At 36.9% G+C, this 24,697-nt stretch overlaps 1 protein-coding gene across 17 annotated transcripts in view; it reads left to right on the top strand.

Annotated features, from left to right (window-relative positions):
* LOC143346633 (CUGBP Elav-like family member 1-A) overlaps window positions 1-24,697 on the top strand; it is a 504,287-nt gene that overhangs the window by 466,013 nt on the left and 13,577 nt on the right. For 10 of the 17 annotated variants that reach the window (XR_013080457.1, XM_076774913.1, XM_076774919.1 and 7 more), the window contains 8 exons: window positions 11,690-11,895; window positions 13,599-13,727; window positions 14,441-14,717; window positions 16,470-16,562; window positions 17,336-17,377; window positions 19,879-19,908; window positions 21,758-21,880; window positions 24,229-24,459. Coding sequence is in view for 16 of the 17 variants with exons in the window: in XM_076774913.1 (XP_076631028.1) it covers window positions 11,690-11,895; window positions 13,599-13,727; window positions 14,441-14,717; window positions 16,470-16,562; window positions 17,336-17,377; window positions 19,879-19,908; window positions 21,758-21,880; window positions 24,229-24,459 (1,131 nt within the window). In the remaining variant the exon portion in view is untranslated. The remainder of the gene's footprint in view (window positions 1-11,689; window positions 11,896-13,598; window positions 13,728-14,440; window positions 14,718-16,469; window positions 16,563-17,335; window positions 17,378-19,878; window positions 19,909-21,757; window positions 21,881-24,228; window positions 24,460-24,697) is intronic. The other 7 variants (XM_076774914.1, XM_076774915.1, XM_076774916.1 and 4 more) reach the window with 7 other exon arrangements.

The following is a 24,697-nucleotide window of genomic DNA, read 5'->3' on the forward strand; positions in this document are numbered from 1 at the left end:
ACGATTTAACAGTTTTGTAATCGACTTTCCCTTGTAATTTTTATTCTTTTATCATGCTTTAAAGTGTTATCTGATATTGTGACTCATTTTCATTCCAATCGAGTTGGGAACATTTGATTCTTGAATAACTGAAATGCCCTTTTAAAAAACACTGGTGGATTATGATTTACAAATAAATTGATAAACGAAACCTAAATTAGTTTACACCGTGTAACACTCGTCGAATAACCAAATGCACGATAAGCGTTCGATATTTGTCGAATAGCCGAGCGTGTAGTGCTTTCCGTGCGTAGATTCCCGTAACAATTCAATCAGCGTGTCTCAAAGAAAGCTATAAAAGGTGAGACAGACGGGAGACCGATTAAAAGAGAAGGAAAGGAAACGTACCAAGAAGAGAGCGATAAAGAAAGCGTTGGGTTGGCAAAGTCAACCGGATGGGAGTCGAAGTACCGGATCCCATACAAATATCCAATTAACGTGTGCCGCTTATGGGTGTTCGTGTTCCCGCGGGGACGGCACAAAGTCCCAGTCGAAACTGCACTTCCTCCTTTGCTGTCTCTCATCCGCCCGATTCCCCAAACGAGACGCGCATTAATAACGTTTGAGACTACTTGGGCGATTCTTGTAACTCTATTGCGATCCAAAATTTATAGCTCCATTACTACTCTGCCCCCCACCCTCTCCCACTCCTTCAACGATCGCGAGCGCAATCGTCATGTGAATGATAATTGTGAATCGCGGTGACGACAAGGGCTTTCGCGAAATATACGGACCACCGAGAGGGAATTCAGGAAATACGCTCTTCACCTGTGTCGCTTTTGAAACAGATTTTACGAAACTACCGAGCGAAATGTAGCTGGTATCGTTATACGCAAATACTCCTGCCCAGATACGCGAACGCGAAATTGATTTATCGCGAAAAACCGTCGGCTCGAGGATTCGTTCACGCACTGCGAAAATAGTATAACTCGTTGCAACGATTACTCTGTTCCCTTTGGTTCCTCGAGTGCGAGAAACGCCAGCGGATCTAACAGAGATTCGAACGCTGGAAGGGAGAAAATTAATAAAAAAATCGCAAAACCATTGAAGAAACGACGAAAAAATAAAGGCACAAAGGAAGCACTGAAATTGAATAACACGCGTTTTTTTTTTATGGATACGTATTTCGATAGGTTCGAATAAAATTTTTGCAACTTGTTTCTCCGTTTTGTTGATTCTTCTTTTAATTTCATTACTTCTGTGGGTATGCTTTCTATCTAGATCCATACTACTTGTAAGCTGTTTTCAATGTAATAAAAGCTTATTTACTTTACATAATTCGCTGTATCTTCGTCTGAGATTATTCGATGCAATTTTACATTGCATTGGCAAATATTTGTATTTTCTTCGGGACTAGATATTCGGGACCTAAATCATCCGTGCAGATGAACGAATCAGTTCCGTAGTGCAAAAGAAATATCGTCGTGCGCGGTTATGCATTCGCATATTTATGTATCGCGCGTCACGGGCACGCATCTTCGGATCGTTGTCGAGTATCGCGAAAAGAAATACAATTCCCTTCGCGTTGAATTTGTAAAAAGGGAAACTACAAGGTCCATCGGTAGGAAAAGACATTCCGCTCACGTTCGGCTTTATGAAACGAAAATTTACAGTCACGCTCGCCGTGCAGCTGAAACGTTTCACTAATCGGAATTCGTGGCTCTCTATAAATCGCTGCCTCTCCTTGACGTCACTTCCTGCGTATTCTGTCGGCGACATACTAATGACAAACCGCATACCTGTACCCAAACCGACGCTATTTACGTTGTTCGGTCTTCGTTGAGCAACAACCGTGCAATTTTTATTTGCTACGCGCGAACTAACTTCTCCTTAAGGTTCTGCACTTTCGGCGTTATGCATTCGTGCAAACGTAATTCGCAGACGCGTGTCGGGACCGAATCGAAACGATTATTTCAGTTTGACACCACAAATACTGTGCAACGATATTATTTTTATTGTTACTTTTCCCTCCAATAAAAATTCCTTCAACGTACTGGTGCGGTGCTTACGATTAATACGAAACCGAACGTGTCGTAAGTTGGACTACAAATATTTATTGAAACGTATCGAGTAACTTATTCTGTTACGTTGCACGCATCTTCAGTTACATGTAAAATGTCAAAGGCAACGTCGAGGAATGTATGCCATTCAAGGCACAGTGTCAAGAAAGGTGTACTATTCCAGGGACAATATCAAGATATATCATTCGAGGGACAGTGTCTGCGAAGGTATGCCATTTGAGGGACAATGTCAGGGAAGGTATGCCATTCGAGGGACAATGTCAAAGGAGATACATGTTTCACCGGCAATTCTTTTTTGTGTATTAATTTATGCGAAGCGACATTGAAGAAAACGAGTTGCACTGACTTCCTTACTGAGATTGTATTATTTTGTCACCAAACAATTTTTAAAAGATTTAAACACTTCTAGATAATATATTCCCAAAACCTCTGATGTTTTTTTAAATACCTTTGTTATACAGGCTATTCGGCCACTCCTGGGAAAAATTTTAATGGGAGATTCTAGAGGCCAAAATAAGACGAAAATCAAGAATACTAATTTGTTGATGGAGGCTTCGTTAAATAGTTATTAACGTTTAAAGTTTCGCCCGTACTGAATTTTTTTCTAGAAAGTGGGTAGAATTTCGGGGGTAGGTCTATTCACCAAAAATTATTGTAATTGACCCCCGCAACCGAAAATAATTTTTCCAGAACGATTTGAAATTTTTTTTTCGCCGAAAAATTTAGGCACCTACCTCCTTGTCGATTTTTCCTAAGAATTTGTTTTTCATTTTTAATCAATTTGTTTGACGCTCTACAAAAAAGTTGTTTAATACTATTTTGTAGGTACCCATGGGCTTTGCTTCAGAAAAAATTTCAATGAAATACCTTTATTATTGTAGGAGCTATGGCCGTTTGAAAATTGGACCAGTTTTAGGAGGTTTTTCTCACTTTACGGTGTCAAGAACAACTTTTTCAATATTGTTAGAATTTTTACATATTCTCCACTAAAATACGCGTTGTTTCCATTTTGAAAAATTAAAATCTTCCAATCCATTCTGGAGTTATGACATTTTAAATATTTGTATGAAATTTCAGGGAAGCATTTCTGGCCTCATATTAGATTTTCAGTAAAGAATTTTTTTCTCGAATGTGCGTAGGAATTCGGGGTATGTCTATTCATCAAAAATCCTTGTAATTTACCCTTGTAATTAAATATAATTTTTTTAGTATGATTTGAAATTTTTTAATTTCGTCTAAAAATTTCACATCTTCTCTAATTTTTTTCTCGAAAGTGAGTAGGATTTCAGGGATATGTGTATTCATTAAAAATGATTGTAATTGAGCCCCACAACCAAAAATAATTTTCTCAGAACAATTTGAAATTTTTTAATTTAATTTTTAATAACTTTGTAACGAGGCCTCAGTCAAGAAATTGATATTCTTGATTTTCGTCTTATTTTGGCCTCTAGAATCTCCCATTAAAATTATTCCCAGGGGTGGCCGAACACCCTGTATAATTATTGACACTGGGTCATGTACTGATACATATCTCTTGTAATCTTCTCTACCAAAAGATTATTTTAACGAAAATAATACAATCTACTTGTGATATACAAAAAGCTCAGAAATTTGGTGCATACCATTCGTAATATACTGCCCTGGTGTCTTAAGCTGACTAGTTATGGATTGGTGGTACATTTACCCTACTGATAACTACGGAGGACACGTGACCCCCACACCAATCCAATGTCGACCTTTTGATAGGACAGACCTGCCCCTCCCCCTCGGTCGACTCCCACGCGGGAGGGTTTCGAAACGAGCATGCGCGAGCCCTCTTAGCTACATTGCGAGCGGGAGTCAGAAGAAGTCAAGGTCATTTCCACTACGAGACTCCTCAACCGCCTGTTCTCCCACTCCATTTCGCGGCCTCCTTCTGCTGCGTTACGTGCTTGCAGAAGAAGGCCACCACTGGCTCCGCTTCTCCTTGCCGCCGAGTATGGCATGCACGATGCTCGACGACAAGTTCCACCCAATCGTGTCAATCAGGACCCGATGCTCACCCACCCACCCTCTCTAGGATGCGTTTCACCGAGTTCTGATCACCGTTGCAATAGCGAAACTAGTTCGTTCGAAACCACTCCTTAATTTAAAGAGGAGACGGACCAACGAACTTGTCATCTTCTCCAAATGATGGGGGTGGAGGTGGGCGAACTGATTAAAGCATCTTTCGAAACATCAATGACTGTCAGAGATGCTACCTTAGTAACTCTAATTAGGACGTAGCTTTAAATCGAGACTGCGGGGAAAAGCGGCTTGCAAGACATCGTCGAACGCAAAGTTCTGCAAGAGTGATCCTAAGACAAAAAGGAACTGATTCTGCGTGAAGAAAATAAGTCAAATTTTTTCGCGCGAGGCTTTCGAGAAAATTGTTAAAAATTTATCGAGTACGCGAGCAATGGAGTTTGACTTTGGTACCAACGCAAATAGAAATAGTCAGTAATGGACAGACGCACCGGGCAAATCCACCCTGCTTTTTACTCTTCCACGATCTAAAGCTTCGTTATAATACATGTATTAGGTCATCAGCAATGTCGTCTTAATTTATTTATTGACATTATAAAATTATCCAAGATATGCTTTACGATGGCTAAAAGCCTCGTCCATTGCCTTTTTGTACTTTACAATATAAAAATGTTGAAAGTATTAAATTTCCTGCAACCTAGTTGCACCAGCTACAATGAATAATTCTTTTATATACTGTAGCAAGTAACTAATAATTTTGTCACGTAAACTGATATCGAGCCGAAAGAACTGTAACATTTTAATAATTAAACGATGGAATTAATCTCGATTCGGTAATAGCTTTTACGTAATTACGTCACGAAAAATCCTTCAAAGAAACGCGAACAAAATGGAAGGGACGTTGAAGACGGGAAAGAGCTAAAATTAAATATAGAGGAAAGAAAGGGAAGGAAAGGGTTAGTGGTCGTAAATCTACTAAGCCTAAGAAGAAGAGATTATTTTAGTTGTTATGTAATTATTAATGACTGGTTTCACCTTCTATTTTAGCGAGCGTTCTAGTCGACGTGAACCTTCTGTAATTACCGAATCCTTTGCAAAAGAATAAATCACGAGTAACAATTAACTCCCTGAAACTCTTGACGTATGATTCAATTGCAAGTAATTTTCCAAAAATATACTATTTAATTTTGATTAAATTTCTTCGTGCGTACAGTGTTCACAGAGAATAACATTCGTTTTACGAATACTTCGCAAATGTGAAAATGTATTTTAATATATGAGACTTATTTATGATGAGTGTAGCTTCCTCACAGTGAATCTTGGCATAAAGAACTTTGACGAGTCATATTCTGAGGAATGTGTGCGATGAATTGATATTTCATCGTTACTTTTAGTAATGATTCTCACAGTGTCCCAAATAATTTTATCCCTCGTATAAATTTTAGACGACAAATACTGTTCGAAGGTAATCGAGAAATTAAAATCATGTTGTCAAATTTAGAACTTCGAAATCAATGAATCTAACAATCTTTTCGCGTCTGACCAATTATTAATTTTTCATATTTAGCTCGGTTTAGGTCATCCATCTTGCTCGGTTTATATTTCGGTGGCGTGGAAGTAACAATCAGAGCAATATTCGTGCATACATACATAATCGCTTAGCTGGCGGAAACGGAGTACATAGATATATTACGCATAAGCCGAGAGCAAGGCAGTAGTTCAAATTAACACCGACTGAAATTCAGTTAGTTTGAACGTGGCCAAGCCGGGAATTGAATTAACAAAGTTAATTCTCTTTTTGGCAAACGATCGCGATATCCATGAAGCCAGAGACCAAGAATATTCCTGCTACGCCACTTTCCATCTTTGTGAATACGAAACAAGGAGTAACGCAATGAAATTCGCTGAAAACGAGTGGTTGAAACGCAGGGTCATTTCGATCGTTTCGTTAAACGTTAATTGCACGACAAAAAATGATACAAATCTAACTGTGGCCTCCTTGTGCTTAACAACGTATTAAAAGAAGAAAACAGTCGACGCCCAACGGTGTCTTTTGTTAGAAAAAAAATGCAAGGGTATCGATTACGAAGGAACTAGGGTAGCTGAGTCGAAGAGAAGAAATGCGGTTTGCGGAAACAAAGGTTAAATCAAAGAGGCCCGTTCAATCGTTTTGTTTTGTCCGTTCGATTGTCCGGGAGGCTTCTATTCCAATTTATTCGAAACGAAACGCGACCGTTTAATGAACGTATCGCGATTTGATTAGGGAAACAAATACAGTATACACGTAGAACGTAAAATTGATTTACAAACATTTGCGGGTTTTCGTGCGCGGACGCTCACCGCCGCGAGAAAAGCGCAAATGAAAAACATGAAAACATCATGCGTGGCGAGGCGTTCCGTTTGCAAACATGCTACACTGCCAGATTGTAAATTAATTGGAAAATAAATAAACCGAGAAGCGAGCGTTAAAAAATTCATCGAATAGCGGAAGGAAAACTGAACCGGTAGTTTATACGATATGAATACAAGTATTAACGCGTGTACGTAAAATAAATTTATAATTTTCCTTCAATTAAAAACTTGTAAACTATTCTAAGTAATATGCATGATCCACTTCGTTATGCATGCAAAGTGATTTACATAAACTGACCCATCGAGTCATTTTAAATAAATTTAAACGATGCAAATAAAGCAGTTTCGATAGAATGTATGTTGCGTTGAATGCTGTTAGTTCATAGGTTGAGGCTTAAAAAAGAACATAATTTAATTTTTTGTTTATTCAAATATCTAGTTCTTTTATGACTTCGATACGCCAATGAATTGTACTAATAGATCAATGCTTTATATCTTTTAGTGTAAATTATAGTGGTTGGAATATCTTTTACACAAATTTTATGTGTCACTAAACATTTCGTTCGTTATTTTACATAATTTTTACACTAATTGTTGTGTTTTTTTCCCAAGTATTTTGTAGAAGAATAATTGTTTGATTGATTTTTAGCAGTGGTCATTATTCTGTGATATTCCTGATAAAATATTGTTTTTCTTTTTTGTGTAAAGTAACGTCAGCGCTTCTAATTTAAATACCAAGTTGCTTGCCAACAGCCATTTTTCTTTTCACGTGATACTCGATATTTCGTCTCTCGCGATCGCGGCCTTTACTTTGTACCTTGACGAGCAACATTGTTGGCTTTTCGTCAAGTATTTAATTCTAATTCATACAAGAGGAGCACAATATGCTCAAGAAACAACAGATAGAATCGGAAAATGTCATAAACTACTTTAAAAAGAGATCACAGTGTTCTGCATCTGAAGGATAGATATGTATTTTCAAAAAATATTAGACTTCATAGTTCGTATCCAAGTGTGAATTAATACTTGATATCCTTGCAGAATTTTTCTTTCAATAATTGCTATCAAGATTAAAACTAAGGAAGGATTTAACTTTAATATTTTTCACTGTATTTTCACGAGATCAACGTCAATAAATTGATAATATTTTCCTGATAATGTATACAATTATACAATACAAATTTTTCATTTTTACAAATCTTTCCCTTCAATTTTTAATCGATACTTGAAATAACTATCATTTTTAGTTCCAAGAGCCGAACTATAAGCATCTGGAGTCTGTGCTGGTACTTTAATTTTTTATTTAACGTTTTGAACACAAATTCTTTGAATCCTGTTCATAATTATAAAACATTCTGAGCTCATCTTTAGCACCGAAGAATATATTTCCTACGTTATATGCGAATACCATTTCTAAATTAAATTAACGATATTCGATACATTCCGTGGCGCGTTTGACTTCCCTTACTTACGAAGTTTCGTCCTGTATCCGTGATTACGTTTCACCCTCTTCTATCGATCTGTAAATGCTGAATAAATTCCGGCTCCTCACCTTTGAGCAAAGATGAAGCCCAGACTGCTGACTGGTTCTCGCTTATCTCCGTTCGGACAATTTCGGTCCACGCCACGTCGAAAGGAACGATTCCCAGCGTCTTCGGTATTTAATAAACATTCCACGAAGCCCGCAGTATTGCCGCGATCCGATACCACGGTGGACAAAGGAATAGCAGTAATCGGAGGAAGTACCACGGGCCAAGCCAGATAACTTGCAATTTTTCTCGTCGAATGTAATTGTAAGCGGAGAGAAAGAGAGAAAGGCGAGACTTTCGTTCAATTTTCACGGTGAATCGTGAAAAATCTGATCCGACGTCAACAACGATCGTTCGGTTAGGTTACGAAACTAATTAAATCATCAACGGAGGACGAAGTTTGCATCGCAGACGATGGATACGCCCCCGCTCAAAAGTCGTGGGACACTTGCTCGTTTCGACAGACTTCGCAGAATGCACACGATTGAAAATGTATTGCTTATAAAATGTTTAATTGTTTAAATGTTTCGACTGTTTTAACTAATTTTTAAAAAACTGTTTAGGTAGTTAAATGTGTCGTTAAGTAATACACAATTTTTTTCTAGACTGAATAGTTATCGAGATATCGAGGGAAATATGTTTTTTCATCCGCAATTTTGAGGGTTGTTTTTCAGAAACACAAACAGAGCTATGGAACATTTTACAGGATGAATGGAAAAATATTGATACAGAGATGATTAATAAATTGATCTTTGGGGTACAAAAATTAGTGGAAGTATTGCACACGTTTTTCATGTTACGCGTAGTAAATTATGTTTCTAAGTTTTTATGAAATTTAATATTCCATGACTTTTGTCTTATCTATTTCTTCATGTTTTTGCAGACATTTTTCCCTGTTATATTATTATTCGCGGAACACTGCGTATATCTATGTATATTTATCTCTCTCTCTCTCTCCCTCTTTCTATATCTCGTTTTCTGATTTCTGCCTTTGATGTTTAATTTTATTTCTTTTGTTTCGGAATCCTTTGATTACAATTACTACTACATTCTTTGTATCCAATCACTGCCCATACAATTTAACACTGATTAATTTGATACATGTGCGTATCGGGAAATCTCACGCGAAAAAGGCCAACGTTCATGATCGAATCCTTTGAAAGCATTCAAGTTCAAACGTCGTTTAATACAAGAGATTCCAATTAACAATTTAAAGAATTAGTCGCCTGCTGTGTGTCGCAATGAATGTATTGCATTTCGTTAAATTCGATAGCAATATGTGAAAAGGAATAAAAGAAGAATATAAAATAGATATCGATTAAACGAGAGTTTACTATTTTCTCAAATATAATAATTTTTTCACTTCTCGAAATAAATTCGTGCAACTACGCGTAAAGTATTTTTTTTCTTTCATTCAGTATTTATATTAATAAATGAATTTTAAAACTCTCTAATGAACTTGGAATATTTAATCATAATGAATATTTAATATGGCATCCCTTTGAAGAATCACTAGTCTAAATTCTCGTTTAGACGGCTTTGGAAAATCCAAAAAATTATTTTCCACTGTTTTACATTATTATCCATAATAAATATACCGAGCAAAATTGTTAACAAATGCATTTTCTTTACATGCGTGTCAAATTTCGTTAAAAGTCGGTTGATTAATGTTGGAACTTTCAAAAACACCGTCTCGAATAGAATAGTTTTAAAAAATAATATCTAAACTAATGTTCATACAAATATACACGTTTTATTTGATTTTATTCCTGGACAATTCTCGATCGCAAAGTGATTAACAACGAAGGAAACATCCTGTACAACAGTCGTGCGTCTTTCCCCGTGAGCTTTCCACGTCGAGAGGCACACGCATGAATAATAAAGAAATATGCAAAGAGGCCTCGCTTCTTATTCGTTCGAATTGTATCAATTAAACGCGGCCAGACGGGAGACAGGAAGGTCATCGACCGCCATTAGTTTCACTCCGACAACCCCGTTTTTTTTTGCATTTGCGGCAACTTTCTCCGCGAGCTAACCGAAAGATATTTTTCCAGTAAAAAGGAATACGGGCTTGAGAGTATTAATGCAGAACGGGGGTTCCATTGCAAATGTGCATCCGTCGGAGGAAAATGCGCGCGCATGGAAACGTGTGTGAAGAGTAGATCGAACAGTGGTTTCGAGGGAAGCACGATAGAGCCTGGAAGAGCAAGAGAAGCGTAGACAGAGATATTCAGAGATGCAGCCGGCTACTTTGCGTCGCTGCAAGAGACCCTATGCGACGCTGAATTTACATAAGCGGCTTTTCTCCGGGCGAAGCTTTTCTCTTGGTCCTAAACAAATATTGACCGGGCTACCTTCGCCTCTTCTCGCCACCTGTCATCGTCAAATGGTCTTTAGCTGACCAGGCACATTATAATGTGAACAATAAACCAGAAAGACAGCGTGGCAAATAGCAATGCTCTGCCCGAGACTCCCGTCCTGCTTAGGATTAATTAAGAAATTTAGAGTATTTAGATACTCACGTACGCGATAGGTACTGCAATAGAACTCTCAGGCATCCGAACCGATAGGGACTATCCTGAACTACTGGCTTCAGTTGCGACCTGTGACACCATATTAAATAAGCTTTTTAAAACTATCTTTAGATTTAATTACATTTCTCAAACGATCTGAAACATTTACAAATCAACGACTTGATATATTTTACGTCTAGAAAAATCTTACGCCTAGTTTTTACTTTTGAGAAAAAAATTCCAGGTGTGAAATTTTTCGACAAAATTAAAAAATTTCAAATCATTCTAAAAAAATTATTTTTGGTTACAGGGGTCACTTATAATCATTTTTGGTTAATAGACATAACCCCGAAATCCTACCCACTTTTGAGAAAAAAATTCCTTACAGAAAATATAATTTCAGGCCAGAAATGCTTCCCTGAAATTTCATGCGAATCTTTAAAACATCATAACTTCTAAACGGATTGCACGATTTTGATGTTTAAAAAAGCAAACGACGCGTATTTTAGTGTAGAATATGTGAAAATTCTAAAAATAATCGAAAACTTGTTCCTTGACCCCCTAAAATGAGAAAAATCCTATAAAAATGGTCCAATCTTCAAACAACCATAACTCCCACGGTAGTGAATATATTTCAATGAAACTTTTTTCTGAAGTAGAGCTCATGGGTACCTACAGAAAAGTATTGGACAACTTTTCTGTAGGGCGTCAAATAAAATTATGAAAAATGAAAAACGAATTTTTAAGAAAAATCGATAGGTGCCTGAATTTGTCGGCGAAAATGAAAAGTATCAAATCATTCTGAAAAAATTATTTTTGGTTGTGGGGGTCAATTACAATCATTTTTGGTGAACACACATACCTCCGAAATCTTACATACTTTCGAGAAAAAAATTCTTTATCGAAAATATACTGTGTGGCCGGAAATATTTGTATAACTTTTTAAGGAAGCCTCAATCAACAAACTAGTATCCTTGATTTTCGTCTTACTTTGGCCTCTAGAATCTCCCATTAAAATTTTTCCCAGTGTTGGTCGAACACCTTGTATACATATTAAGAACTTGGAATTAGAAAGATGCAGATTTGGATACAAAGACGAGGTACAACTGTATGCTATCGTTAATTTAATCGTGACTATTATTAACCTAACAGAGATCTCTGTTTCGTTGCTACGAATATACCAGAATTACACGGCAAAATTACTATTGCTGTCGTGATCTTTTTGTTTCAGAACGCAAGCTATTCGTTGGCATGTTATCGAAGAAATTCACCGAAAACGATGTTAGGAACATGTTCAGTGTCTATGGGGCTATCGAAGAGTGCTCGGTGCTAAGGGACAGCACGGGAAAAAGTAAAGCCTGTGCCTTCGTTACCTTCGCTAGTAAACAATACGCCATCAACGCCATTAAAGCTCTTCATCACTCGCAAACGATGGAGGTCAGTAGAATTGAAACATTCTCTCGTTTATTCGCGCTGCTTATTTTTTGCAACGATTCTCGATTATTGCAACAGTACAGTTGTCCTGCGATCATCGAAATTCGTCTTTCCCAAGTAATCAGTTTACTATCTAACGGTCGTAGTAAACACGTTTAAACGGCGCCAAGCTTAAAGTGGCTCGTTTGTAGCCGATGAAATAAATAAAGAAAACTCGGAACAGCAACGAAAGGTAAAGCAACCGATACGTTGGTCAAGAAGGAGAGAAACCGAAAGAGAGAGAAAAGCATGAGATTCGTTAAGTGTACGTGGCTCGTTTCTTTTCATAGCGGTTCAATGAGGTCGTCCGACATTGGCTTGGTGCCACTATCACCGGAGGAAACGTTCGTGTATTCACAACCACGGCTATACAGTCACCCCGACTCGATAATATACCAATTTAACTCAAGCTAACCGAAACCGTGCAAAGAAAAGCCCACACCTTGATGATGCGAAACGCGCACCGAGACTTTCCATGGGTTTTTTTTCTTATCCAACTCTTTACCTTTTCTTCTTCTATCCCGCTTACTTCGTTGGTTTCCCTTTGCCCCTCGAATCGTAATTATTACATGTACTGCGTGGAGCTGAAACGATGACGAGCGGGCAGAATGCGGGTACGATTAGCCACAGTCGATTAGTCACGTCTCTACACACACGCATTTTCAGTCGTCGTTTATTCTTATGCTTTTACGGTGACTCGAAATCGATCAAGTGCTTTCCTTTGTTATACTTTCCGTTTAATCAAACTGTAATCTCTGATTATATATTTTTGAAAACGCGTTCAATATACACCTTGAGGTATTTTAATAATTAAACGATAGGCGTAATGCAGGGTGCGATGAATAATGTGACTTAACATCAAGTAACTTGAATGTTTAGTATATTCATTCTCAACTTCAATAATGACTTAAACTTTTCTGAACACTCATCATCGAATTCGGAATTTGTTTAGGCGATTTTGACACAGACTTGGATTACGTATTTTTAGACTTTTTGTGTCTATATTTGTTTGTGTGTTCCCGAAATTGAAAATATTAAAGTTAGCTTCAAACTGATCCTAATACGTTAATAAGCAAACTGTGGAAAGTAAAAGCACTCAAGGCGCTATTCTATCATTACTAATGCGAAGATTGAATACTTAGATACAAACACAAATTATAAAGTAATTATTTCTTAGTATAACATTGTTCACGATATAACGAGATCGTAAAATTAGTCCAAGCGTAAACGAACAATGTATTCGATGACAGGTAACGATCTTATCCGGTCGTATATCTATCAAAACACTCTATGTCGTTACTTTACACTTGGACCGGTTTTACGATTTTGTTATATCGTGTCCCGCACTATATTTAGGCTGCGACTCAAAGTTGTTTAAATTACGAAACGTAACAAAGGACTTCGAGCAATATAAACAAATGTTGCAACTGAAATTACATCCAAAGTTCACATTGAAAAAGAATAAAGTTTTCTGTATTTTTTTCGTACTATAATTTTCAAAATATGGAAATACACAAAGCGTCACGTTACACTCTTAGCTGATAAATTCGAAATCCAGCCCCTTTCTTGCCATTTTTCAAATAAATTTTGGCAACCGCGAACTATATGTAACACGCATCTCTAAAAAATATATAAAAATACACTTTCATATTCTCATTTTTTCCCAGGGATGTTCGTCGCCGCTGGTTGTGAAATTTGCAGATACACAGAAGGAAAAAGACCAAAAGAGGATGCACCAACTTCAGACGAATCTTTGGAATATAGCAGGAGTCAACATGACGCCGCATTACCTGACCGTTTGTACCTTTAATATTTTACCACCGACCTTTTTACTGGATATCAAAGAGCTACATTTGCATCGAGAATGAGATACTTTCCCACAAATTTATTTTCCCGGAACCTTAAGAATTGCATGCGCGCCGAGGTAAAAATTCGCGTGCACAAAAGAAAAGATTGGATCCACCTTTAAAGATCCGTTCTTTCTGTACGAGAATTTCTCCCTCTAGATGCTAGAGTCTAGCAAACAAAGCCGAATTCTGCACCACCAAATCGAGGGATTGCATAGATAAAAGATAAAGAATACGTTCCCTTTTTAGATATTAGTGTTTTAGAATATGTTTTGAAAAAAGTAAAATCGATTCAGGAACGCTTCCTTAATCTCACTCGTTGATCACATAGCTTTTTAACTCGTTACATTATAGTAATTCTCAGATTTTGTGTAAACAATCGAGTTGTTCAGACTGAATTTTCTCAAGTTCGATCAAATATTCAAACTAAAAAATGAATTTTGTTTTGGTTTGATTTTCAAATACTTGGACAGCTCTAAGTCCATACATGAAAAAACTTACGAGTTGGATTTGTTATTGTACTATAAGGAGTTGATGTCCATATTCTGTAACTTCGTTGCCATTCTCCGCAGGCTTAATTGCATTTTTTCAGCGATATCGTCGACCGACGACGAACAACGAAGGAATCATGCTCACCTAGATCTCTGTTTGTTTATTTGCAGAATGATACGCCTACTCTGGCGCCCACCTCATTGCAGTTATTGCAACAACTTCATGCAACGTCGAGTGCAGCGACTCCGGTTACAGCAGGTGCCGCTGGTGCGAACGCTCTGTCGAATGTTCAGCATCAATTATTGTTACAGCAACATCTCGGTCTCGGTGCGACGACCCCGGCACACGCAGCCGCCCCTGCAGTACCCAGTCCGCCCGAAATCAACCCTGCGAATCTTCAGAGCTTAGCAACCTTGGCATCGTTGAGTAACACCGCCGGTGAGTATGGTTCGTATCAATTTTTTTTACTTTTATGTTCGTTCTTGGTCGAATCCTTGTCAATCTTTGGACTATTCTAACTCCGTAAAAAGTGTCTTACAAATTGAATTTCCTGGAAGTTCCATTTAGAAGACGAGGGTGTCTAAAAGAAACTTCAAACTCTAACGGGCCCCAAAAGTTTACCGTGGATTCAGAGATTAAAATTTACACTTTACAACGACTGTTTGTAAAGCTTGATATAAGACCTTCTTCGCCATTTTTTTTTTACTTTGAACGAGAGCTTTATCGAGTATTTTGTGTTACGAGACAGGTGAGATTTGAAAGTTGAATATTTTTATGTACAGTTGGGCAAAGGGAGATTCTTGTTGAAGTAAGTCGAAAATAAAAGATAACATTTCTTCGTACAAGGCTTCGTTTTCGAGAAAATCGAATTCGAAAATGTATCAAGTACGCTGTAATAGAGTTCGACTTGGACATCGGCAGAAGTAAAGACAGTCAGTAATGGACAGACGCGACAGCCTAGTCATATTCAATCGCGCGTGTACCCGATGTATCTTCGAATTCGATTTTCTCAAAAACGAAACTTGGAATGAAAAAATTTTATACTTTCGTTTGGATTTATTTTTTCACGAAGAATCACCCTCTGCACCACAAACAACTGAATATCCAGTAGAATAGGTTTGTTCTAATATTCACCATCATTCAAAGTGATATTAATCTTTAAATTCATAAAGAATATCTTAATAAAATAAAAGAATCTTCAAGGAAATTCAACTTGGGAATGTGAAAGTAGAAGCAACCTTTAAAATAACCACAGGGAGATTATCGAGTGACTTCTTTTTTTCGAGTTATAATGATCCAAAGATTTACAAAAGAAATTAACAACAATATAAGCAATTCCGGACAATGTTCGATAATGGCTATATTTTATACTTGTCGCTACCTTCCATACAAACACTGCTGGATATTTTTCGATAATTTACGTAAATTTATACTCATAATTGACGCATCGCTCGCTGCTAGATACTTAATACGAAATATATTTCGTTCATTGTCTCGTTGATAGTTGCACGTTTATTTTCCGTGGATTGTAAGTTATTAAGTTGATCGTGTCGCAGTTCGTTTCGTAACATTCGTGCGCGATCATGTTTAGCCATCCCGCATATTTTCCCTAGGTTGTCTCCACGATAATAAAATTCTGTGTTTAATGGGTTCGGGAAACATGCCAGTGTAATGATAGATCGATGTGGATGCCTACCATTAGAGTTTACATTAAAACGTGTGTTTACGGCCTATTGGCGAGAAACGTATGGTTATTCGGTGACACACTAGAACTTGCACAACCGTTTCGATGGGCTATCTGCAAAACGATATATCTGTCTACGTCTATAATTTTTATTGTTTTTGATAAATCACCTGACAAGTCGTCTTGTTCCATTTCAATTGCAAACGATCCGAAGGTTAGTCGCATTAAATTACTTCTGTTGTTTCTACAGTGCAGAATATTATTTCTCAAACTTTTCTAACTGCAGCCCACTTGAAAAAAACACATTACTTAGTGGCAAACTCATAATTTCTTTTTACAATTTTTTCATAGATACTTTATGAATTAAATTCATAACCATCGAGACGATGTTTACGAAAGTATAAACTCCTCAGTTTTAAATTTATACTTTTTGGATATTCGAGGTTCTACTATGGAACAAATGTATACGTTTTATAATATTACACTATATTGTATATGAATTGGAAACGTTGCAGCGAACGCAGGCGTGTCCCCAATGAGTATGCAGAACCTCGTCACCTTAGCTGCTATGACTGGCGGAAACGGAAACCTTCAGGTGTCGCCAAACAGTGAGTAACGAAACTTTTACGTCAGCGTTATGTAGAACGCCAGTAGTGTAAAAACAATCAAAATATTATTTCATGCATTTGGTGTATCCCTTTAGATTCTGTAGATAAATGTCTTACAGTGGTGTGCTTTCGGAGAGGCTAGCTTGAACGTAAACAATTGAATTTAAATAACAGCATGCATCGACGTTTATCTTGATCGGAATTCGGTAAACGTTACGCAAATTGTAACACGCGTGCACGCGTGTGTGTATGTGTATGTGACTCGTGGCAAGAAACGTTCAATGTACATTGTACTACGATCGATTTGTTTGGTGTAACCCTAGGACGACTTCTGTCGAATTTCACTCCCGGAGATCTCGAACTAGTTGCAACAGTGGCGAAACATTGAGAAACTTTTTTAAAAAAAGAAAAATACAAATCGTTGACCTTTGGACAGTTAATATTTAAATATGACCAAATAAGTTGCGATCTAAAAATCGACATAGATCGAGACTTCAGAAGACCTTCTAGGGTCAAGATATTAATGCACGGGAAGATTAACACGATTTCGTTTGTTATTGATATTTTTGTTTAATCCGGTCGCGGGATTTAACGTCGTAGACGTTAAAGCGACGCGTCGCAGTAATCTTCAAGCAATGTCCAATATAGCACGACGAATACCTTATCTCGCGCAGAGTAATGGCTAAGCAAATTTCGACGAAGTTTACGTGCTGAATATGTAAACACGTCACTAACTCCGCTTGTTAATATCGTGAACGTGTTCTGTGTTTCAGCGTTAAGCGGACTGGCGAATTCGACAGCAGGTATGTCGCTATGTACGTGTCGCATTGCCTGGTATAGTATTAACAATTACTAAATTAATTTCGATTGTTCAACGGTTTCTAATCTTATTCACGGCTCGGTATTCTCGATTCGTCACGGGAAGAGAGAAGGAATACGCATGCAACACGGTGATGAGTATTGGAATCAATCCTGTACTTATTACGTATCTACGTATACTACTATCTGTACACGCAAACCACCTCGATGTAGGTCCACTTTTTATTCACTATAGTACGCAGCAGAACATATAAATTCAATGTTCACCTCGCAAGCCACGACGATCTCTCGTCTATACGAACATTTTGTGCTTCGATTTTTACCGTTCCATCCGCCACCAAATGATTTTATAATGGGAATTATTTTCCGGATGGTGGAGTTTGTAATTTCATTAGTGTCTGTTAGATGCTTATCTATTTCCTGCGTGGATAAATTTCTGTCATCGGGTACATCAAACGTATGCACTTTCGGAAGTCTTATAAAAAGTACCTTCCATTTAGCAGCTTTATAAATGAATCTGATGCGTCACTGTGGATGATTAGCATCGTCAATATTATTTAACCACTATTTTAGTAAAAAGGAAATGTCATTACCAGTCGCAATCGTATAGGAATGTCGATATTTTTAGTTAGCAGTGCTTAAAAGTATATAGATTTAAATTTGAATATTTACTCGACTATTCACCCCTAGCATTTTTCCGTCGATATCTCGAATTATTATCTTCATCTAATTTTATTTTAATAAAGAGTTTCCTGTTGTCGTTCGCGGCACGTATAAACACTTGTAGATTTTTGCTGACATATTTAATCTCGGTTATAATCAATTCAAGGATTTCATTATATTTAGGGGACGGATATGTTATTTCTTCGTATTACACTTCTTCGAATTTTAGCGATCAGTTCTCATCGAGTCCTCAAAATTTAATTTCTACTTGTCTCTCAATTTTATTTCTCAAATTAAAGCTTCTCGGAATGGTTACGAGGGCTGCTAACTCCTTTTTTAGGTTTCCAACCCGACTAGGGCACACTTGGGATTTACGTTGATCCGCTTGATGGCTGTTGCTGCTGGTTTGAGGTATTTTCCGTTCATAATTAGGAGTTACAGATAATACTGATGAGGCCTAATAATCAACCGTGTTCACTCGAGCTGCTTGGGCGTATGATATTAGTTTCGTTGACTACTCTGGAGACGTTGGCTATTTTAATAATTAGACGTGTTCCGGTGGGTAGATAACTGTTGCTTTTTTTATGCTTTTGGCAGACTTTAGAAATGTGCAACCTTTGAAGAATGCAGGACGTACATGTTGGTTGTAGTTTGCGCACTTTAGCGAGGCTTTGTCTGTATTTTGTGTTAATGTGCACGCTCCAGAACCATGATTTTCTGCGCACTTCGCACGACGAAACCTGAATTTGAATTTATGGCTTGCATGGCCCAAATTTTGACAGCTTCTGCATCGGAAGACAGTTCTCTTTCTTAAGTGCTACCTGTGCTGATACGCTGGCAACTTAATTTTAGAAAACAGTTCTGAAACTTTTTGGATTTTTAATATATTTTCTTCTGAAAAATCCCCTTCGATTCGTTTTAATGCAAGGGATTTAGGTTTATCGTTCTTGGTTATGTGTCTGAAATACTGTATATTGTTACGTATCGAGAATATTTTTAACTGATCCCCGAAGGTGTCCATATTATATGAGGTAACTGTATAGCTCTGACAGTCGATACTGGTCGAGACTTCCGAGTATAAACCGTGTCCTTGGAGGAAATTGTTCCTTCGCTTCGTCAACATTGCAGCCAGCCTCATCAGGGATCAAATGACACGTTGATATTGATGTGTGTCATGCGGTTTGTGTATTTAAGGTGTCTGTGCTCGTGCAATTGGTTCATTAATTATCAATCATCGAGATCGCATCAGAAGCCACTGCTTTAATCGTTCGACTGAACAATTTAAAGAAAAGTAGACATTCGGAATGTTGCAACGATCGAAACACATAGACAACAAGACAGACGAAAACAGACAAACTGCTGTTTTTTCTCAAGAAACAAAATTATAAAAATTAGAACGACTCCTCACCTCCATCAAGAATCCACAACCCTTAAAACGTATGGTTAGTAGTATACGTACACGCAAATCTGTATTCCACAACATCCTTCTCATTTTCATCATTTGTCTGTCTCTATCACTTCGTACATTTTTATTTAAATATCGTTGAAGTCATATACACTGGTAACACACGATTTAACAGACAATTACTTCGATCAAAGGATACCAAAAAAAGATCGATTTCGACCATATCGATTAACACGCTAAATTTAATTCTCGAAAATTCATGAAATTATGTAATCATAATATCCGATCCAAGTATCGTCTGATGTACTAATTCTGAAAAAAGTCGAGGTAAACTTGTTAAGAAATCACATTCGGGATCGTATACGTTTTTTTTTTTTCATGTTGAACGCACATCAGCGTTTTAATGTGCACATTGTTTTTCGTGCGTAGCTGTCCTTCTTGGAAAGACCGGAAATACAGGTGAGAAGAAATAATTGAAGCTGCAGCTCATTCAGTTCGTTAATTGCGACACATTTTCATTTATTTTTTATTTTTGTCGTTTCTTTTCATCGCTATTCGGCTACCATTCTTGTTATCCCTGTACCGTATGCACCTACGCACATGCACATATTCATCACTAATTCGATTTGTAATTACTGTTGGCCGTTTAATTAATAGTACGAAGCTCACCCAAACTTGTTCGCTATGCTTTAATCGAGCTTTAATTCGTACGTTTCATAATATTGATAGTATAACGAGTCGAAATAACGAGCAATAGGAAATCCTTCTTTACGATAGTAATTGAAAACGTTAATTTCGGTGAGCTTCGAATTACGCTTTAAATAATAAACGAGTAATAATTTCATCAGTATCTATCGAACTATATCGATGAAAAATAATGCTTTGTTTAATGGTGAACGAAAATCGATTTAACAATGCGTATTCGGTTATCGAGGATCTTTATTTCTCTTTAGAAAAATTAGTGAAACAATTTTGTTATTAACCACGATTAAATGCAGCCTTGTTGTTATTAATAATTACTAATTTTTGGTTAAATACAATTGCAAAACGTTTTGATCGTACTCAAGACATTAGAGTTCTAATTTTCTAATGGGTTTCGCAATGTCTGTGTACTCTTTTAAATGGATTGTTATATTTTTCTTTTGGCCCTGTAAAAGTACAAAAAGAACAAATCAATGTGTTCACATTAGAGTCTTTAAACAGTACTTTTTTATTTTTCGACCTATAAAGAAGAAAAGTATCGCGATCGAGAAAAATTTCAAAACATTTTTATTGGAAGAACACATACTAAAACCCTTTGATCATATGTTGACCATTAAAAAAAAAATGTTTTTTTCTATAATGTACGTATCTATTTAACCATATCTTAACCATATTTGAACGACTGAATGAATTTCAATAATCTTTTATATTTAAGCAAAATTAGTCCATACATAATAGAAAATATACCAGAATATTAATACAGGATTTAATTTAAAAAATGCAACGACACCATGAAATAACCCTAAGAAAGTAGGAAGATATATTCGATAATTAGTTTTTGTAAATATGTTTTGCAAATGCTTTCTGAAATCTGTGATACGCAAAATTACGCGTTGAATAATTTATTGTATAAGATTTACAAGAAGAACTGAGCATTTATAAAAGAAAACGTATCCTTAGTTTAATAATTAATTCTTTAAAATACGCAAAACGCTTTCTTTAACTGCAACATAAACATGCGCGCATGTACTCGCCTTATTAACAAATATAATGCCATAAAAGGTTGTAGAGATTTTTTTTGCCTTTATTTTTAAGCATCGTAGCATGACGAGTGCTATGCAGATAATTATTTTTTTAAGTTGTGTGCAGGGCCGTGCCTGGCTATTTTGGAATCCGTTTGATAAACGAATAAGAATTTTAAAGAATTAATAACATGTGTCATTTTATTGTAGAAATTCATTTAGTTGTTTAAATGTTAAAAAACATAGATACGTATATTAAAAAACAGAAAATTTTCATTTTGTAGTTAATGTATAATTAGTGGGAAGTCTTAAATGTGTTCTTTTATAAAAATACATACCAGACATACGATCAAACTGTTGTAAGAAATTTCAGAAAAAGAAACCAAAGTAAAATCTTTTTCGCGAATATATACGGACGGTAAAATATTATATTAAAGCAATTGATTTAATTTTTCTAAATTGTAAAGGCGCCTGCGCTTGTCGCGATCCGGGTTATACAACTTGTTTAATCATGAGCACGGCTGTAGAAATGATGACCGATCGTCGAATAAATGTTAATGATTGCTTTGATTTCGATTTTGAAGGGTCCACTGGAGGTAGTCTTAGTCCTGTGACGTCTCTAGCGCTCAATTCCCTAACGGGGACACCTTTGAACGGATTGCACGATTCCTTGAGCAACGCCTATTCCAGTTTGCAACAATATGCTGGTAAGTGTCTCTAACGGCAGTGCTTATTCTCGTGCAGAACGAATTGCTAAATGGCAAAGTCTATTGTTTTATTTTTGCACATCGTTCGTAAAAGTGTTGTTCTAACGAGTAACTGTGCGCCCTAAAGCTCTCATTGGAAAGACGACGGTGACCATGGAAAAGAAAGAATTACATAGTGAGTAACAAAAATGGAATGCCTGAATTTAGTTCTATACGAAACGACGGATTGTATTCTACTGTACCGTTTGCACGTTACGAATGCATCAAGATGTACGAGGGTTGTTCGATAAATAAAGACGTGTAAAGAACGACGATCTTTCAATTCAGAAAAATATCGTACATTCGACGAAGTAGAAAAATATTTTTGTTCCTAACTGCACCGCTATTATGCATCGCCTGGTCGCTGCTCGATTGCAAACGCTTCGATTATATTACGTTCATTTGATTTTGTCGCGACACTCGCTTCATCGTCATCGTACAAACTTGCCAGCAACCATAAGGTCCTTGGAAATAAATGAGCGTTTACACACATGGTCGCCAGACTTGTCGACAATGTGTAACGGATCTACGTGTCGAGCTTTCGTTAATTTATTAAATGTATGTTCTGCGAACCATCTTGCACAATTCATGAAGCTCATATGCGAAGGAACAAAGAGGAACTGGATGTCGAAATTTGTTAGAATATTACTTAATTATATAATGGTTGCATCCTGTTGTACTATTGATCGAAGCAGGTTGTTAGTTTCGTGGATCTTGGAAAGTCCATAAAATCGTGCTTTACGTTCCTTCAGGAAGACGTTTTTATAGATTAATCTTTAGGTAGTCTGCTTGCTTTGACGATGGCTGCTGTCTTCTTTTCGATTGTTTCAGTCCTCAAAGGACATAGAAAAGGAGTTTCGTTAATATTAATCGATCGTGACCCTTTTTTGTTCGACCCATTGGCTATTGATCGCATGCTCTGGTCTACGGGTCTCGAGCACGTATCATGTTATTGTGTCGAGTTTTTGCACAATTACTGACTGTCCAGTCCACTGAGATGTCCGTCTTACGTCATACGGAGCAAATTAAACTGGAAAAAGAGACGAGGACCAACCAAAAATAAAAGTTTTTGCGTTTTATCCTAGATCCGCCAGAGAATAATTCAAGCGCGTCTGTCCATTACTCGCTATTTCTACTTATTATGATAACCAAATCGTATTCTATTGCTGGCGTATGCTGTAATGAGTTTTCAAAGTTGATTTTCTCGACCTGATTCTTACTTTTTGTACTTTTTTTTATTTTTCTGATATATATTCGTATTTGTAAAAAATGCTTCATGTAAATCTCTAGCTTTTCAAAGCTAATATTAGTAAAAATTGCATCTTTATTTATGAAGTAACCCTTGCATATACGAATCCCGACTCACGAATGCGCAAATCTGTGATAAAGTAGAAACAGAAATGTGTGTAATTCGTGTTTGATATTGCAGACAATTTTACCAATAAACTGAACATATTTAACGAAACTTAAATTGTTAAATAGTGTGTATTCGATTCAAACGTATACGCTCAGCTATTTCTTAAATTGTCGAAGATGTACAGATTGGTATGTTTTCAAATTTAGTTGCACAAATTTTCAAATCGTATTTTTTCATCTTTTTTATAAAAGCATGTAAATTCATGCATGCAAATTCGATCAATTAAAACACGTGCACATACATGTTTTAACTACAGTTTTCATTAATATTTTTATACAAATGAAAATTTATTCTACTTAATGAATAAAAAGTGAGTGTTTCTGAAATTTCTACATTTATTGGCCAGGAAATGGAAACTATACGAAGTAAGAGTCTTACCGACGAGCCCAAATCGATAGTCATGCCAAATTCTATTGGCCGCTCAAGGCTACTTACTTCACAGTATGTATCGCGACAGATACGCGTACCGCTTTTACCAACTTGCCTCTCTGAAAGATAGAGAAGGTTGTATAACCAAGTAGTATGATAGGATAACACCCAAGTGGCCTTGTGCAGCCATTTAATTTAGAGCCGATTATTTTATATTCGAATCGAAATGCTATCGCTTCCATACGTGTCCATCTATATTATATCAAACATTTTTACCGGCAAATATCGAATAAATATTAAAGTAACTCTTCGAGCAATTAATTTTTACTATCGTCTCGTATCTTCGGTAGTCCAAGAAACAATAAACTCTGCATAATTAAACTAGATTTTCTTTGATCACAATTTTTAGCGATCGTAATTGACCTGACGAATGCGAATCTCGCGGAATGCGAACAGAAAGGAACGCAGTAGCTCTTTTTTAGAAGAAATAAAGAATTCGTAATGACGAACGTTGTGTTTTCAGGATTCCCTGCGTTCACGGCAGCGGCGGCCGCGGCTGCGGCGGCGGCCCAAAAGGCGAAATTCATTACCACCGATAAGCAGATAGAAGGTCCCGAGGGCTGCAACCTGTTTATTTACCATCTACCGCAGGAGTTTAACGATATCGACCTCGTATCAACGTTCCTGCCATACGGGAACGTCATCTCTGCCAAGGTCTTCATCGATAAACAATCGCAACTGAGCAAATGCTTCGGTAAGTGCATCTATTCTTAACCCTTTGCGCTCCGTAGACCTTTCTTTGATCAACTACCACACAACTCGAACACACTTTCTTACAAACTACGTAGTAAACACTCCAAGAAAACATGTATCTTTTTAATTTTGCGCTTACGTAATATTGTCCTACATAATCATTTTGTGTCCCCTTAAATAAAAATATAACCAGACATCCACGTCCATCTTCTCGAAATGTAAATCGCGAATTATTTTCA

The sequence above is a fragment of the Colletes latitarsis genome, chromosome 10, assembly GCF_051014445.1.
Source record: "Colletes latitarsis isolate SP2378_abdomen chromosome 10, iyColLati1, whole genome shotgun sequence".
NCBI classification, from domain to species: domain Eukaryota; kingdom Metazoa; phylum Arthropoda; class Insecta; order Hymenoptera; family Colletidae; genus Colletes; species Colletes latitarsis.